Consider the following 19,109-nt stretch of genomic DNA (forward strand, 5'->3'; position numbering starts at 1 on the left):
GAGAATCTTAAAAAGGCGAGAAAGCTGGAGATGGGCTTTTTTTCGAAAAATTACCATTTTTAAAGATATCTTGATGATGATCACAAAGTTTGGCAATTTCTTCAAATTGTATGTTAAGAGAAAAATGAATGTACATACCTTTCTCGTGAAATAACGACACAAAAAAACGGCAGATGTACATTAGACCGCTGCAAAAAATGACTTTTGGCTCCCATATGATTTTTCGATGCCTTTTGGGTCACCAAACGTCAATGTAAAATTTGAGATGAATTAGTTGATTCCTGAGTTAGCGCAACGCGTTTCAATTTTGTATGGAAATTTGTATGGAAGAAGAAATTTTTGCATATTTAATCATCCAGAAAATTTGAATAAGCTGTAAATGAAGTCGGTCTTTAATTTTTGGTTTTGACTATTCTTAAGCTTCATTTTTTGCTAACATGATAAGCAGCTAAGAATTTCATGAAAAAAGTTATAATAATTTCAAAATAAAAAATCTGAATCCATTGAAAAGTATTCAAAAATAGCAGACTTTGCTTGCTAGAGCTTTTAATAATTACATGGAATGTTTTTGCAAATGTTATACAAATCAATAAATTTCCTGGCTATGCAAAGCAGTTTTTTGAGATTTTTTGTTCTCATTCTACGGTTACACGGCTTTCAAATAAGCAGTCAAAAACGCTTTAATTTAAAAAATTAATTTTGAAAACAAAAATTTTGTATAACATCGAGTATCTTTCCTGGGGTAACACTTAGGTTTGTGGATTGTTCACATGAACTGTACTGTAAGAATCAAGAAATAATTTTCATTCAAAGTTATATTTTTTTAAACTTTCAGTACAGCTCTGGCTTTTTTTGGATGAAAAATTTTGATTTCTCATACAAATTTCCATACAAAATTAAAACTCGTTGCGCTAATTCAGGACTGGATTGATCGCTTCCAAAATTTTTATTGCTATTTCTGGCAGCAAAAACAACAAAAAAAAATATGGCAGGTGTAAATATTTAAGAATTTGAAATTTTCATACAAAGCTTGCAGCGGTCTAATAAACATCTATTAAAGTACAAAACTGCGTTTAAAAAATTTGAATATGGGTGTAGGGATGAGATGAAGAATATACAGAAAATAAATCAAATTTAATTAGGAATAAAATAAAATAATAGTTGTATTCGGCAACACTGTAGATGAATAAAACAAAATAAATTTCGATGAGAACATTTGCTATTTTGGCAGCACTTGACAAACAAACAAAACAAAGTCAGTCATTGATCTATTCTTGCGAGCGACAGACGTGTTTAGGTGAATCTTTGAATTGAGATTCGTAAAATCACGACAATGGCGTGGTTGGTAGAATAAGCACAAATAGCGCAGATATTTAAGGCTGCTGCTGCTGCTGATTGTTTTGATTTGGCCTTCCGGTGGAAATAAGACGGAATTGCCCCTGAAAACCGCAGATATTTAAGGCTGCTGCTGCTGATTGTTTTGATTTGGCCTTCCGGTGGAAATAAGACGGAATTGCCCTTGAAAAGCACAGATATTTAAGGCTGCTGCTGCTGATTGTTTTGATTTGGCCTTCCGGTGGAAATAAGACGGAATTGCCCCTGAAAAGCGCAGATATTTAAGGCTGCTGCTGCTGATTGTTTTGATCTGGCCTTCCGTTGGAAATAAGACGGAATTGCCGTTAAAAGAGCAGATATTTAAGGCTGCTGCTGCTGATTGTTTTGATTTGGCCTTCCGGTGGAAATAAGACGGAATTGTCACTGAAAAGCGCAGATATTTAAGGCTGCTGCTGCTGATTGTTTTGATCTGGCCTTCCGGTGGAAATAAGACGAAATTGCCCCTGAAAAGCGCAGATATTTAAGGCTGCTGCTGCTGATTGTTAAGATTTGGCCTTCCGGTGGAAATAAGACGGAATTGCCCCTGAAAAGCGCAGATATTTAAGGCTGCTGCTGCTGATTGTTTTGATTTGGCTTTCCGGTAGAAATAAGACGGAATTGTCCCTGAAAAGCGCAGATATTTAAGGCTGCTGCTGCTGATTGTTTTGATCTGGCCTTCCGGTGGATATAAGACGGAATTGCCCCTGAAATGCGCAGATATTTAAGGCTGCTGCTGCTGATTGTTTTGATTTGGTCTTCCGGTGGAAATAAGACGGAATTTCCACTGAAAAGCGCAGAAATTTAAGGCTGCTGTTGATGATTGTTTTGATCTGGCCTTCCGGTGGAAATAAGAAGGAATTGCCGTTAAAAGAGCAGATATTTAAGGCTGCTGCTGCTGATTGTTTTGATTTGGCCTTCCGGTGGAAATAAGAAGGAATTGCCCCTGAAAAGCGCAGATATTTAAGGCTGCTGCTGCTGATTGTTTTGATTTGGCCGCCCGGTGGAAATAAGACGGAATTGCCGTTAGAAGCGCAGATATTTAAGGCTGGTGCTGCTGATTATTTTGATTTGGCCTTCCGGTGGAAATAAGACGGAATTGCCCCTGAAAAGCGCAGATATTTAAGGCTGCTGCTGCTGATTGTTTTGATTTGGCCTTCCGGTGGAAATAAGACGAAATTGCCCCTGAAAAGCGCAGATATTTAAGGCTGCTGCTGCTGATTGTTTTGATTTGGCTTTCCGGTAGAAATAAGACGGAATTGCCCCTGAAAAGCGCAGATATTTAAGGCTGCTGCTGCTGATTGTTTTGATCTGGCCTTCCGGTGGATATAAGACGGAATTGCCCCTGAAAAGCGCAGATATTTAAGGCTGCTGCTGCTGATTGTTTTGATTTGGTCTTCCGGTGGAAATAAGACGGAATTTCCACTGAAAAGCGCAGAAATTTAAGGCTGCTGTTGATGATTGTTTTGATCTGGCCTTCCGGTGGAAATAAGACGGAATTGCCGTTAAAAGAGCAGATATTTAAGGCTGCTGCTGCTGATTGTTTTGATTTGGCCTTCCGGTGGAAAAAAGAAGGAATTGCCCCTGAAAAGCGCAGATAATTAAGGCTGCTGCTGCTGATTGTTTTGATTTGGCCGCCCGGTGGAAATAAGACGGAATTGCCGTTAGAAGCGCAGATATTTAAGGCTGGTGCTGCTGATTATTTTGATTTGGCCTTCCGGTGGAAATAAGACGGAATTGCCCCTGAAAAGCGCAGATATTTAAGGCTGCTGGTGCTGATTGTTTTGATTTGGCCTTCCGGTGGAAATAAGACGGAATTGCCCCTGAAAAGCGCAGATATTTAAGGCTGCTTTCCGATGGAAATAAGACGGAATTGCCGTTAAAAGCGCAGATATTTAAGGCTGCTGCTGATTGTTTGTTTTGAATAAGCCTTCTGGTTGGGCAGGCTGTTTCTTAGAATACTATCTAATTATTCCGGCTCTTGTAAACAGAGACAGAGTAACAAGGAAAGCACAGTTTGAGAAAGCTGTTGCTAAGAATGTTTTTTTTTTTTGCGGATTGTTCCGGCTCTGGTAAATAAAAGCAGAGCGACAGAGAAAGCACAAATTGGGAAGGCTTTTGTGAAGAATATTTTCGGTTGAAATGAAGAATATGCCAAAAAAAAAGATTTGAAAAGCTTTTGGAGAGAATGGAATGTAGAATTGAGATGAGGGATATTTGGGATATAAAATATTTTATTTAAAAAAAAAACAAAAGTCGGTAAATTAAAGATTCTATTGAGAATAGAGTTGAGAAGGAATGTAGAAATGTGATGAAGGATAAGCAGAAATTAAATAAAATTTGTAGGATGGAGAATAAAGATGTGGAATATGGAATAAAAATTGAGGATATTTGGTAAATAAAATTTTGCACTAAAGAAAAAAAAAACAAATGTTGATGTGTGAAAAGTTTTAATTAAGAATAGAGGTGAGAAGGAATGTAGGGATGAGATGAAGAATATACAGAAAATAAATCAAATTTAATTAGGAATAAAATAAAATAATAGTTGTATTCGGCAACACTGTAGATGAATAAAACAAAATAAATTTCGATGAGAACATTTGCTATTTTGGCAGCACTTGACAAACAAACAAAACAAAGTCAGTCATTGATCTATTCTTGCGAGCAACAGACGTGTTTAGGTGAATCTTTGAATTGAGATTCGTAAAATCACGACAATAGGTACGTCTTGTACTCATTCACTTGTATGTAAATATTGAACTACCTTCCTCAGTGTACTCAAACTATTGTGCATTGTTTCCTTCTTGAACAATTCTTGAAAAGTTTAGGCCACAGCCAGGAGATTAGAACCCCGATCTTCCGATTGAGAGGGGCACACTGCCACAAAGCCATGTCCAATGTATGAAATGAGAGCTTCAAAATTCAAATAAATGTTGAAGAAGGCAAATTGAGACAAAAAAAACGACTGTTTGTATCAAAGGAGTTATAATCTTGTTTTTTTGGAAACAATTAAAACGAAGATTTTGATATTGAACTATATTTGAATAAAATATCTCGTTGAGATCGTGTGACTTGTTTTACGAATGAAGCTCTAAGCACCATATGATACATCTTAAAAAAATATATTGTATTTCGATCAGCATCATGACCAGAACAAAATTAAAAAAAAAAAATTGTTGAAAAATATTTTGAATTTTCCCACATGAGATACATTTGTAAAAAATGTTCCTGGTTTTTACTGTTATTGAAGGTTACTACAAGGCTTTGATTCTAGTTTTTGAAAATGTCATGTATGAAAATGTCATGTTATTAGTTATGATTAATTAATGAATGAAACTGTTTCAAAGTTTCTTGCTTGTATCGATTTCACAACGTTTGTATTTGGCCTTAAGTCTAGAAAGTAATGTTGACCGCAACCACGTAATTTTCAAGTTTACGTTATAAAAAATCACCCAAAGCCTCATTACCTTCACTCGACTTTTACTCGGTTAACTTTTCTTTGCGGTTAAAAAAAGGACAATTTGCCGGTTAGGGTCATATAGACCCGGATTACTATTTTGGCTGTATCTTCAAAACTACTGAACCGATTTCGATAAATTATACCATTTTGGAATTGTCCACATGTTCACTGTCTAGAAAAGAAAAAACTTCATTATAATTTTAATAGTGGCTGAAAATTGAGCCGAAAGACAAAATGGCCTAAAAATATGGCATTTTTGAACAAAGTTCGTGACCATCCCGGTTCGAATAATGAAATTGCTTTATGTCGGCTAAATTGGGGCTAATTTCAAGATTCATTTAAAGAAATAAATGTTTTTGGTATCTTATGCAATATGTCATGAACGAAAACATAAGGAAAAGTAATATATCATTGACTTTCTCCTTGAAAACCATTGTATTTTTTACTGAATAATTAGCTTATATTTATAAAACTTATTTTTATCACTTTAAGAACCGTGAACAACATACAACGAGAGATTCCAAAAATTCGCTGAGCCGTATTTCAACAGAAAATGGAGTAAATGTGCCGATTGCAAATTCTTGAGTTAACTGAAGTGTCAGATTTGATTTCTTAAAATATTACATATTTAAACATAAACTTAACATTTCAGAATAAAGGGTGATACGGTCAAAATATGGTCAAGGGAAAACGCGTGTATATCTGTAAAATCGTTTATTTAAAAAATCAAATTAAATTTCTTTTTCAAGTTTAATTAGTATGAAATTCAGGAAAAACATTCAGTTAGGTTTCCGCTTTTCCGAATTGCCGGGTCTTACGCTTAACCCCTGCCATCAGATTTTGTACAGCCCCCTTGTCCACCTTCTTCGCCGCAGAAAGCCAGTTTGCCTTGAACTGCTGCTCGTCCTTAGCAGTTTTTTTGGTCTTCTTTAGGTTCCGCTTGACAATAGCCTAGTATTTTTGAATTCTGCGGAGCTCTGGCGTGTTGGGAGGGTTCTTGTCCTTGGGAACCACCTGCACGTTGTTGGCAGCGTACCACTCCATGGCCTTTTTACTGTAATGGCAAGATGACAAATCCGGCCAAAACAGTACGGAATAATTGTGTTACTACAGAAAAGGCAGCAGACGTTTATTCAAACACTCTTTCACGTAAATTTCTTGGTTGATCCCCGGAAGCTATGAAAATGCTGCTTTTCAAGCCACAGGTACATATGGTTTTCCAAACCAGATATTTCTTCGCGATCTTTGACAGTTTCATGTGCTTGAAAATATCTGCTACCTTTTCCCTTCCTTTTGCCGTATAAAACTCCTGTCCCGGAAGCTGCTTGTAGTCGGCTTTGACGTAGGTTTCGTCGTCCATTACCACGCAGTCAAACTTCGTCAGCATCGTCGTGTACAGCCTCCGGGATCGCGCTTTGGCCGTCGTATTTTGTTCATCATCGCGATTTGGAGTCACAACCTTCTTGTAAGTCGATAGTCCGGCTCGTTTTTTGGCTCGATGCACGGTTGTCGACGATACACCTAGCTTATTTGCGGCATCTCGGAGAGAGAGAGGTTAGGGTTTCGCTTGAAACTACCGGCAACTCTCTTTGTCGTCTCAGCGGCTTCCGATTTTCGATTTCCACCCGATCCAGACTTCCTGGCTGTCGACAAACGTTTCCCAAACACTTTAATTACATTTGTAACGCTTGATTTGGCAACTTTTAGCGATTTTGCCAGCTTTGCGTGCGAGTAGCTCGGATTTTCGCGAGCAAAATTTTGATACGCTGCTCTTCTTCCTTGGATGGCATTTTGAAAACTGAAGAGTGAATTCCAAAATCAAAATAGGAGCAACATTCTACACCCACACACACCTTCAAAATGAGGGGTGTTCAGGTTTTTTAAATGCAAAATTGAAAGAAATTCGTCAAGTTGATATTGACCAAATTTTGACCGTATCACCCTTTAAATACGGCTTTGTAACTCTTTGTCATCTAACATTGTGATTATAGCTCACATAAAAAACGATGTTTTTCAGGTGAAAACGAAATCTTCCTCAAGAAATTTTCAGTCAAACTGAGTCTTTCAAAGTATCGCGATTTCCACCGTCATGCTTAGAACCCAGAAAACTCTCACCAGACGTCCACCAGGTCACGGTTCGCAAGATCTATGGAACCTTTCAGAAGTACAAATTAATAGCAAATATTTAACTCTTGCTTCTGCTATGCTATCGCGTTAAACTTCTTTTACCGCGCCCCGGGCCCAGTGACAGATTGCCTCCAATTCTCCCCCCAGAAGCCGAAACGTTCTCTCGATTAATTGATTACATCGAACGCTTTCCCTACAAGGGACCCAAGAATACGCGAGACGAAACGAATCTGTCTTCTGCCGGTTCCATCGTTGATCGTTAATGTTGGAAGCAAAAAATATTCGCCTTCAACCTACTCAATCACTTCAGCTTATTATGCGAGGGGAGGGGCCGAAGAAAAAGTTGGACCCCGCGAGCTACACCCCGTTAACAAAAACGAGCAACGACCAAGGGGAACCATTTTTCATTAATCACAATCTCCCTCAACACGGAGGTTGATAATTTTACAACCCGCCAACCTGTTTGGTTTAACTGTAATTTATGTAGTTGTCTGCCGTGCACACCTTCACTTTTTTGCAAGACTAATTCTTAATTATGATACAATTTTTTTTTTTTTATTATATTTGAAATTCTTTTTTTTTAAATTGAGTCGAATGAAAAGGAACTGAAATTTTTATTTAATGATATATTTTAAATTTGAACCATTCTATTCCACCCCTAATCTAAAGGAAGGCTATCGATAAACATTTGACGACAAAATTGCTACAAGGTGATTAAAGAAAGTTTTTCGCTTTCTAATTAATTGTCGCGATTGTCGTTGACAGCAAGGTCAATGGCGAAGACTTACCTGGAAGTATTCAGGAGATCAGATGATGACGTTATAATATGATTTCGATTGACATCTTAGAAGTTTTCCCTTGAATGTTGACAGCGAGGTAAAATAAACAAACAACGCCATCGGTTCAAACATTGAGAGACTTTTAGAAAAGATGTCCGTGCTAGTGAAAAATAAAAACAATCCAATTGGTTCAAATTGCAGAAAGCCAAGAATCTTTGTAGCAAAGGTGATTTTCAATGCACTTTTATCGTGAATTCGAGATGATTTCACCTCATTAATCTCAATTAAATGCTGAAAGTAACTTATTGCAAAAAACGAGGGATATCCGATGCTTTCTTCCGAGAAAGAACCAAACGGATGCTGTTGACGATGACAACAACAGCCCGCTAGTATCGAAAAACCCGGACCCCAGCCCGGAGAGCTCTAGAACAAACAACTAGCTAACTAACTAACGGAAAAGGCAAATAGTGGCGGCATCTTGGCAAAGTTTCGGTGTTTTAACTTTGTAGTTGAACAAGTCTGTTTGATGAAGGGTGTTAATTGCGAGCCCGATTCTTCTGACAGAAATAAATAAGAAGACGGTCTCGGAGCAACAAGTGCAATCAACGGCTCTCAGTTTCTTCGGAAAATTTCAGTCCCTAGATTTGCAACTCAAACGAACCTTGCTAGTTTCCTAGAAGTTTATTTCCAGCACCAAATGCTGATAGAGTTGTTTTCCTTTTTTTAAAAAAAAAGTCCAAAGCAATTAAGATACCCTTTTAACCCTTAATTTATTTACATATCTCTTAAAGCAAAATACAAACTACCTTTCAATAAAGTTTCACCCTGCAAACTCAACTAAGACACCTTCACCGATGGTACTTTCCCGTGTTACACAAATATTGAAATTCAGAGAGAATGAACCAAATAACACGTTCCACACATGTAGGTACTGTTCCATTCGAGGGATATTTAATTATCATTTTCCTAGCTTAAAACGCCTGAATGTATGCCATTTCATTACTCACCGGAACAAAACACGGAACGGTGAAAAGCGCACCGTCCACCGCCGACCACCCCCTTGATAATGATTTGCAATGCAAATTTCTCATCCCCCCGGGGGGCTTTGTCTTGTTTTCTCCCATGCAGATCCCACGAGCGAACCCACGAAGAGCTGGAACTGGTCTACGAAGAGTTGCTGCACATTGCCGCCCTTTCGCATCTGTCGACGTCCATCAAGCGGGAGCTGGCGTCGATCATTGTTTTCGAGGCGCACGCCCATGCCGGAACTGTCTGTGAGTGAATCTTTCGAAAATCTATTTCCAGCATAGATCTTGTTTGATTCGAAAATCTAAATTGTAGATCAATCCCAAAAAACAATAATCTTTCGATTCAGTTTAATCATTCAAATGATTTTCATGATTTTCTTAGTTCTCTTGATTTTTGTTGTTTTTTATTTTCTTGATATTCTTGATTTATACTTTCTTGGTTTCCTTGATTTTCTTGATTTTCTTTACTTCTTGACTTTCTTGATTTCCTTGATTTTCTTAATTTTCTTAACTTCTAGATTTTGATTTTCTTCATTTTCTTGATTTACATGATTTTCTTGACTTTATTGATTTTATTGATTTTCTTAATTTTTCTTAATTTTCTTGATTTTCTTGATTTTCTTGGTTTTCTTGATTTTCTTGATTTGCTTGATTTTTTTGATTTTCTTGATTTTCTTGATTTTCTTGATTTTCTTAATTTTCTTGATTTTCTTGATTTTCTTGATTTTCTTGATTTTCTTGAATATATTGATTTTCTTGATTTTCTTGATTTTCTCGATTTTCTTGGTTTTCTTGATTTTCTTGATTTTCTTAGTTATCTTGATATTCATTTATTTTCTTGATTTTCTTGATTTTCTTGATTTTCTTGATTTTTTTTATTTCCTTGATTTTCTTGGTTTTTTTTACTTTCTTGATTTTCTTGATTTTCTTGATTTTCTGTTTTTTTTCTCGATTTTCTTGATTTTCTTGACTTTTTTGATTTGTTCGATTTTCTGGATTTTCTGGATTATCTGGATTTTCTTGATTTTCTTGATTTTCATGATTTTCTGGATTTCCTGGATTATCTTGATTTTCTTGATTTTCTTGATTTTCTTGATTTTCTTGATTTTCTTGATTTTCTTGATTTTCTTGATTTTCTTGATTTTCTTGATTTTCTTGATTTTCTTGATTTTCTTGATTTTCTTGATTTTCTTGACTTTCTTGATTTGCTCAATTTTCTTGAATTTCATGATTTTCTAGATTTTCTAGACTATGACATTCTTTATTTTTTTATTTTCTATATTTTCTTGATTTTTTTTGATTTTCTGGATTTTCTTTATTTTCTTGATATTCTAAATTTGCTCGATTTTCTAGAATTTCATGATATTCTTGACTTTTTGAACTATCTTGATTTCTTGACATTCTTGATTTTTTTTATTTTCCTAATTCTTTTGATTTTCTTGATTTATTTGATTTTCTCGATTTTCTTGATTTTTTTTTGATTGACTTGATTTTCTTGATTTTCTTGATTTTCTTGATTTTCTTGATTTTCTTGATTTTCTTGATATTTTTGACTTCCATGACTTTTTTGATTTTATGATTGTCTTCAATTTCTTGATTTTCTTGATTTCCTTGACTTTTTTAATTTTATAATTGTCTTGATTTTCTAAATTTTTCTGTTTTTTTTATTCTTTTGATATTTTTAATTTCTTTGATTCTCTTGAAAATCAAGAATTTTTTTCATGATTTTCTATCCATCTTGAATTAATTTACATTCTTGAATGGATTCTCTTTTTTACCATTTTAATATCTTGATTTTCTTAGTTTTTGTCATTTTCTAAACATTGAGGCGTTTTTTTAACTTTCCGAATTCACGTAATTTTATTTCTATTTCCTCAGTTTCTTCACTCTCCTGACTTTCGTGACTCCACTAGCTACTTCTTGAATATTTTTTTTTTAAGATTTCAAGAACTAATTGCATTCAAGAAGCCATGTTCACCAAAACACTTGAAATAAAATTGCTTCGCTCACATTTGTTTTTGTTTATCCACCAGCCATAAATTCACCCGCGCCAGTTGCAAATAATCGATGTTTGTTTGTTTCATTTAAATATGAGCGCAGAAAATCAAATTAAAACGTTTCTAGAAGATACTTATTGCTAGAGCCAAGTTTTATCTCGCCCATTTCGGCGCTCCGAAATAAAGTTGTCGAAAAGATAATTACCATCACAAATTTACGGACCAGCAAACCAGAATGAGCTCTTTCCCCATTGCTTCACAGATTCCCGTCCTCCGAAAGCTGTTTTCCCGTTTGCCGGGGAAAAGCCGATTTAGGAGAGGAAATCATTTTTGCTGGCAGCCAAACCGACAACTTTTTCCTTCCAGATCAATTAACTCCAAATGGTGGTGGCTCAACTTTTTCCCAAATGTTTATTTGCTGGTTCGGGTTTTTTCCCTTTTACTGAATATGCGCTCAAATAATTCGTTCTAGGAAGTTAATCAATAATGACTGACTGGTTTTTCACGAATGAAAACGCAACAAAATGGTTTAAACATATAGATTTTTTTTAATTCAAATATCAGAATAAAATATTAAATTCAGTTTTGCATCTGACTAAAGATTTCGAATGTTTTCTTTATTTCTTAATTTTCTTGACTTTCATGACTTTTGTTTTTCTTGATTTTTTTGATTTTTTTTTTAATTGTTTTCGATTATCTTAATTTTCTTATTTTCTCGATTTTTTTGACTTTTTTTTTATTTTCTTGATTTTTTGGTTTTTATTTTATTTTCTTGTTTTTTAAGTTTGCTTGGTTTTCTTATTTTTTCTGATTTTCTTGATTTCCTTAATATTTTTTTTCGTGATTTTTTTTATTTTCTTGATATTTTTTATTTTCTTGTGTTTTGTTATTTTCTTGATTAAGTTTAATTTCTTGATTTTTTTTATTATCTTGATTTTCTTGATTTGCCTTGATTCTCTTGACTTTCTTGACTTTTTCAAGTTTCTTGACTTTCTTGACTTTTTCAAGTTTCTTGACTTTCTTGACTTTCTTGACTTTCTTGACTTTCTTGACTTTCTTGACTTTCTTGACTTTCTTGACTTTCTTGACTTTCTTGACATTCTTGACTTTCTTGACTTTCTTGACTTTCTTGACTTTCTTGACTTTCTAGACTTGACTTTCTTGACTTTCTTGACTTTCTTGACTTTCTTGACTTTCTTGACTTTCTTGACTTTCTTGACTTTCTTGACTTTCTTGACTTTCTTGACTTTCTTGACTTTCTTGACTTTCTTGACTTTCTTGACAGTGAAGAAAGTCAGGAAATTCCAGAAAGACAAGAAAGTTAAGAAAGTCAAGAACGTCAAGAAAGTCAAGAAAGTCAAGAAAGTCAAGAAGGTCAAGTCTAGAAAGTCTAGAAAGTCAAGAAAGTGAAGAAAGTCAGGAAATTCCAGAAAGTCAAGAAAGTTAAGAAAGTCAAGAACGTCAAGAAAGTCAAGAAAGTCAAGAAAGTCAAGAAAGTCAAGACTTTCTTGACTTTCTTGACTTTCTTGACGTTCTTGACTTTCTTAACTTTCTTGACTTTCTGGAATTTCCTGACTTTCTTCACTTTCTTGACTTTCTAGACTTTCTAGACTTGACCTTCTTGACTTTCTTGACTTTCTTGACTTTCTTGACGTTCTTGACTTTCTTAACTTTCTTGTCTTTCTGGAATTTCCTGACTTTCTTCACTGTCTTGACTTTCTTGACTTTATTGACTTTCTTGACTTTCTTGACTTTCTTGACTTTCTTGACTTTCTTAAATTTCTTGACTTTCTGGAATTTCCTGACTTTCTTGACTTTCTGGAATTTCCTGACTTTCTTCACTTTCTTGACTTTTTAGAATTTTTTGACTGTCTTGACTTTCTTGACTCTCTTGACTTTCTTGACTTTCTTGAAGTTCTTGAATTTCTTAACTTTCTTGACTTTCTGGAATTTCCTGACTTTCTTCACTTTCTGGACTTTCTGGACTTTCTTGATTTTCTTGACTTTCCCGATTTTTTGATTTTATTGACTTTTTTTATTTTCTTGACTTTCTTGACTTTCTTGACTTTCTTGACTTTCTTAACTTTCGCAACTGTCTTGATTTTCTTGACTTTCTTGATTTTCTTGCTTTTTTGACTTTCTTGACTTTCCTGACTTTCCTGATTTTTTTGATATTCTTGACTATTTTTTATTTTCTTGACTTTCTTGGCTTTCTTGACTTTCTTGACTTTCTTGACTTTCTTAACTTTCTCAACTGTATTGACTTTCTTGACTTTCTTGACTTTCTTGATTTTCTTGACCTTCTTGACTTTCATGACTTTCTTGACTTTCATGACTTTCTTGACTTTCTTGACTTTCTTCATTTTCTTGACTTTCTTGACATTCTTAACTTTCTTGACTTTCTTGACTGTCTTGAATTTCCTGACTTTCTTGACTTTCCTGACTTTCTTGACTTCTTTAACTTTCTTGACTTTCGTGACTTTCTTGGCTTTTTTGACTTTTTTGACTTTTTTGACTGTCTTGACTTTCTTGACTTTCTTGACTTTCTTCACTTTTTTAACTTTCTTGATTTTTTTTATTTTCTTGATTTTCTGGACATAACATTCTTTCCAAATTCTTTTAAAATTTTAAGACTTTCTCGACATTTCTAGATTTTTATTTCTTGTTTATTTTGACATCCTTAACTTTCTTGAAAGTCAGGAAACTTTTTTAACATTAACATTTAAATGAGAACCTTTGTTTGAACTTTTGTATGGGTTTTTCGTTTAATAAATTCTAAAACAGCGTCCAATAAAAAGAAAAATTTAACAAAATTTTAACTCTGCCACTTTCAGTGTTCAACCAGGGCGACGAGGGCCGATCGTGGTACATCTTGCTCAAGGGTTCGGTCGACGTCGTCATCCACGGCAAGGGCACCGTCGCGACGCTCAAGGAGGGTGATGATTTTGGCAAATTGGCACTCATCAACGATGCGCCCAGGTAAGAATGGTGGGGATGGTTTTCGTTTTTGCCGAAGGTTTTAGACTTTTTCTTGTCCCAAAAAGGGTCCCTAGATTCTACCGATAAACAGAAAAAACACGCAAAGATGAAATTAATGACCGCGAAAAGGGGACCTCTTTTTTGCTAGGATATTTTTTTCAGGCCATGGGTCACATTTGTCACGTGCTTTTTCCGGTTGTTCTTAAACTAGTTAAGCTTCTAATATTGCTAATTAGGTTCCGGGAAGGAGCAAACCCATTTCAATGGGTTCCTACAAGGTGGCTTAAACTTTGAATTTTTTTTTAAACAATTTTTGCAATAATTAACGAGATACTTTTAATTACTCTACTAATACAAGCACTAAACAAACCACCTTGTATCCGTTTTTTCTGCCCTCACTGCGAACAAATCGAAACTAATCCGCGGCTCGCGCTTCCCAGGGCTGCCACAATTGTGCTCAAGGAGAACAACAGCCACCTGCTGCGGGTGGACAAGGAGCACTTTAACCGGATCCTGCGGGACGTTGAGGCCAACACGCTACGGTTACAGGAACACGGCAAGGACGTACTAATCCTGGAACGGGTCGCCAAACAACGAGGACACTCGGCTTTCAAGTATGCTTCAAGGATTCCTCCCACTCTGATTCTTCCCCTGTGTAGTTTTCTTAGTAGTTGTTGGCTTATTTTGTCCCCTCAGAATTACCACAGGAATTCTGCGAATTCATTAGAAATCATGCATTTTTCAGTTGGTATTCTGAAGGAACGATTCCACGTTTCCGCTAACATGCATGACGTTCTTTTATGTTCTTTCCTGTAGCTGTCAAGTTTCGCTCCTACATTTTACGTTTAAAAACAGCTAGATTGCCTGCAGTATTCGTTTTCACACTCAAGCTTTACATAATACCTATATTAGACCTTCTTGTTATTGAATTATTCTATACAAAAATGATCATAATCTCAAATTTCAAATTAATTTATCCCTCTTCCTGAAAACGATCCCTCCAAAAATCATCCTAGAGACCAATTACGCCATCAATGTCTTCTTTAGTGATAAATTTCGTTCCACGTACTTTCCCAATCTACTGAAAATTCAATTTTCCAGCAATTCCTCTTATCGAATTGGGACTTAATCCAGGCAGGGTGTTGAACACTTCATTGCTAACTCAATAACAATCTCCTCCCATACTTCCATTCAAATTTTCATTTTTTTTTCACCCCAAAAAAACTGCAGTCGAGTATCGTTTACACCTCTCAAAGGCCAGTAAAAATTTGCACGTTACGAGCTTATTCCGGAGTGTTGCTTCCCCCATCCAATACAGCAAAAAGCTCCCGTAGCATCAGCCCGAGAGGTTGTTTTCATATCATTAGAATTAATCATAATCGTTTTTCCCGCCTTCCGCCCATTATGAGCATAACATTATCATTTGTTTCGCACTTTGCTTCTACACTTTTCCACTCCTCTACTAGACTTGAATCCTGATAGTATTGCTTTCGACTCATCTATGTGGGTATATATTTTTTTACACTTCTGTTGGTTGGGTTCATCGTTTTGGAAAATGAACTAACACTTTGAGCTTCGTGGTCCCCCGGAAATAAATAAGGGGTATATGAATAATTTGTGCGATATGAATACTAGATAACTACTAGGTAGGTACTAACCAAACAATTGAAAGCAAATTTACAGACTTAATTGTGGAGCTTACTCAATGGGTTGAATTATATTTAAAAGCGGTTTGTTATTCTCATAGCGAAAAAGGTAATTTCATAATTATGGTAATTTAGAGCCAATCTATTTAAAAAAAAAAGATTTTCAGAATTTTTCACTAACCAAAGAAACTGTTCCTATGGTTTAAAATCCTTAGGAGCAGGAAAGCAGGAAAAAAGGTACACTGTAAACCGAAATTGAAGAGATTCAGAAGTCTTTACTCATAAGTTGGATACGCATTTGTGTTGGTTCAAATTTTTGATTTTACGCCGTTTCGGGCTTAAAAACTGTCATACCAGTTGGAAAATATGTTGATTTTAATTGCAACAAGTGGTCGACAACCTGCGGTGAAACCTGAAGACAAGAACCGTTTCTAATAAAGATTTACAAAAAAAAAACCTGCGGCTTGCGAGTCACTTTCAACTTTTTGGATGGAAAGCTGCGGCACAAAAAAAATATTTTGTTGAAACAAATTCTAAAATGTCGTGCCGATATTTGAGCCTTACGAACTAAATCCTATTTCTAAACCTCGATTTGTATTATAAATCCAGAAGAAAACCTTTTAGGATTGACATGGCTTTAAGGAATATATTCGAAAGAAATGCAACCCTTTGTTTTGTTAATAACTTTTGAAGACATGAATGGAAATTGATGAAATTGCCTAGTAATTAGTGGTATGAATAAAGTTTAGCAATTGCTTCGGTAGCTTTTACTTAGCTCGAAATCAATCGAAGCAAAAGTCCAAAGCATTTGCTTAGTTTGGTATGAATAAACATTTGCTTAGCGGATGTGTACTAAAGTCTTAGAACATAGCTTTTGCTTCGAAAAATAGAGCTATCCAACCAGCAGAATCTGAAGTTTTCTAAAGTAAAATGAAAGAAAACGATCATAAAATTGAAAAGTACGGCTAAAGTAGCCTTAAAGTCGACGAAGCGGGTGGTGCGTGTAAGAACGACCGGATTTTTTTGTTAATGCGTGTTCGTTTGTTGATGTTTGAAGAAAAATGAATACATATTCGAATATTGTCAAACAAAAAATGGCCTAACTTTGATATTTATCATAAGCTCTCCCACATGTATTCGGATCGGGATAATCCGATGTATAAAAAAAACTGGCAATAAGCGCGCATTTTAATTCAGATTTTTTTTTTTAATCTTAGGATTATAAAAAATTATATAAAAATGAGAGATCTGTATTATGTTTTAAATTATTACAATTTATTTCTTACTTTGAGCCAATTGGGAATTCTTCCACTATAGCCGGGTTTTTTTTAATTTGAAATATTTACTAACTGATTTGTTTATTGTCATCTTAGACGAATGATTTTATACAACGACAGGAATATGAAAAAAGTTGGGTTATCACTTCGACTTTTCTTTATCCATGTTGAAAATACCTTTTTGAATTGTTTTGAAGTGAAATATTGCTAATTTGATAAGTTCATGACGTTATTAAAGAATTTTTTATTGGAAAAGTCTGCTACTGAGCATACTTAGAAAATAAAGCAATTGCTATGAGATTTGTCGAGCATTTGCTTCAGATTTGAGCTTTATTCATACCAAACTAGCTTGTTCTAAAAGTAAAAGCTCCTGACTGAGAAAACAGCTGTCAAGAAAAACTTTATTCATAACAACCGAAGCAATTGCTTTAAGCGACTGCTCGACTGCTCGATTCAGTTTAGCAAAAGCAATTACTAAGTTTTTTTCATACCACCCAATGTTATGTTTACATATGCAAATTTTTGTGACGTTCTGATTAGTGGTTTTTGAGATAGCGTCCTCCTATGAAGAAGTTTTTCGACTTTTATTTTTGGGCACCATGTGCTCCATCTATAAAGTATAGTTTGAACTGACCTTTTTTTTAAATGAAGGTTTTTTTTTATTAGGTTGTATGTTTCCTGAAGCCTTCAAAAATACTCAAAATTTTTAATTTGTTCGAAGTTATGACAAATTTTGACGATTATCCTCCCTTGTCACAAATACAACGTATTTGACTTTTTATCACTCCACAACCGTTTTCGCGTAATGACCCGATTCCAGATCCAATCAAAATAGAAAGTCTACTTTGAAGGACCAATTAAAGTACTATGCAGGTGAAATGGTTGCATTTTAGGGCAACCCATTCAGCGTGTCAATCGTTATGAAACACTGACTGATTTCCAGATTCCGTCAGCCTCCTCAAGTAGTAGATATCAAATTTTTCTCCTTGTTAATCTCCAAAAACTACAAGCGAGACTTGTCAACAATACAGTTTCTTACTGGAAACCTGCCTGGTGCTCGCTGAATAGTTCGTTTTGCTGTCCATTACGAAATTTTTCAAAATATCTCCCCACTAGCGGCCCAAATATTTCGCGCACAACTTGACCACCGTATTTTATTTATTTTACCAGTGGGCAGCTTTTCTATCTAGTGAAAATGAAGTCAGTCATGTAAATTAGTCAGCTAGACGAACCACTCAGAAAAATTCACCTTTTTTATCACTTCCCCTATTAAAAATATCGGATTCAGTTTGAACCTCTCATATTCCTTAACTTTATGGATAAAAACATCTACACTTTTATTCTAATTTTAGCTCACTGTTAGATCCTCCACGACTCCTTAAACGATTTACCATATGAATTTTGGTCAAATAGTTGATTTTCAGATATTTTTGGGTCTCTCACTGGGACTTTCCTGGATTTTTCTCGATCCTGCCCAAAACATTTTGCCAATGAGCTTCTGTAGTGGACACTATATCAAAAACCTCTTGACTGATTGTAGCCAAATATTGCATTCAAACACTTTACATTACTAGGTAAGTTCACTAAAAATTTCTTCGATTTTCATCCAAGCATTCAAGAGTTATTAGCAAAACAGAGTGATGCATTTTTTTTTTAAACCTTACAAATATCAAATATCTTAGATTTTATAGAAGCTGAATTGAATCTTTGACGCTGTTTTGGAAGATTGGACTACAGCTGAAGATTTATGACTTCAGTTTTCATCAACTCATAAATGCATAAAACTGTTTTAAAACAACACCAAATAAAATCAAACTATCTCCGAAATTCGTGGGTATATAACTCCTCTTGAACCAAGTTTTGAAATATTAAGCAATAAAAGACAACGATTCACTCTTTGATAAATGTTTTGTAAAAAAATTAAATATTATTTTCGTGAACATCAATGATTTAGATTCTTTTTTCAACTTTGAAGCGGAATAACTTAAAAAAAGGAAAATAAATATGTAAAGAGCTGGCGTTGTTTGAAATAAAAAAAAATGAGTTGAGCTCGGATTTTGCCCCGACTTATTCACTTTATTTGGCAAATCAATCAGTATATAAAACAAATTGTAGAGTAATTTCAGTGTTTTGACAAAATTAGCCAGAGTATTGCCCGGATTTTCTGACGTCCATTTTGTAATCAAATTTCCGGATTTTTCCAGGTTTTCATATGAAATTTCCCGGAATTTTCCAGCCTTGATACGTGCTGAAAAAATTTTGGCAATCTTATGCTAGCCATCATATCCTTGGAAGATGTTGGCTTAGAGTAGGGTTACCATCCGTTCCGCAAATGTGGGACATATCTCATTGTTTTGTTGAATGGCCCGCCGTTTCGCTTTTTCCTCAAAATGTCCCGCTTTTTTTCATGGAAAACTTTCACAAAGTTTACTGACTGACAATTTA

The 19,109-nt window shown here is 35.1% G+C and overlaps 1 protein-coding gene across 6 annotated transcripts in view; it reads left to right on the forward strand.

Annotated features, from left to right (window-relative positions):
• Positions 1–19,109, forward strand: part of LOC129754424 (rap guanine nucleotide exchange factor 4) — a 489,369-nt gene that overhangs the window by 374,427 nt on the left and 95,833 nt on the right. For 5 of the 6 annotated variants that reach the window (XM_055750486.1, XM_055750487.1, XM_055750488.1 and 2 more), the window contains 3 exons: positions 8,866–9,011; positions 13,597–13,741; positions 14,182–14,355. In XM_055750486.1, coding sequence (XP_055606461.1) covers positions 8,866–9,011; positions 13,597–13,741; positions 14,182–14,355 — 465 coding nt within the window. The remainder of the gene's footprint in view (positions 1–8,865; positions 9,012–13,596; positions 13,742–14,181; positions 14,356–19,109) is intronic. The other variant, XM_055750490.1, reaches the window with a different exon arrangement.

Source organism: Uranotaenia lowii, chromosome 3 (genome assembly GCF_029784155.1).
Source record: "Uranotaenia lowii strain MFRU-FL chromosome 3, ASM2978415v1, whole genome shotgun sequence".
Classification (NCBI taxonomy): Eukaryota; Metazoa; Arthropoda; class Insecta; order Diptera; family Culicidae; genus Uranotaenia; species Uranotaenia lowii.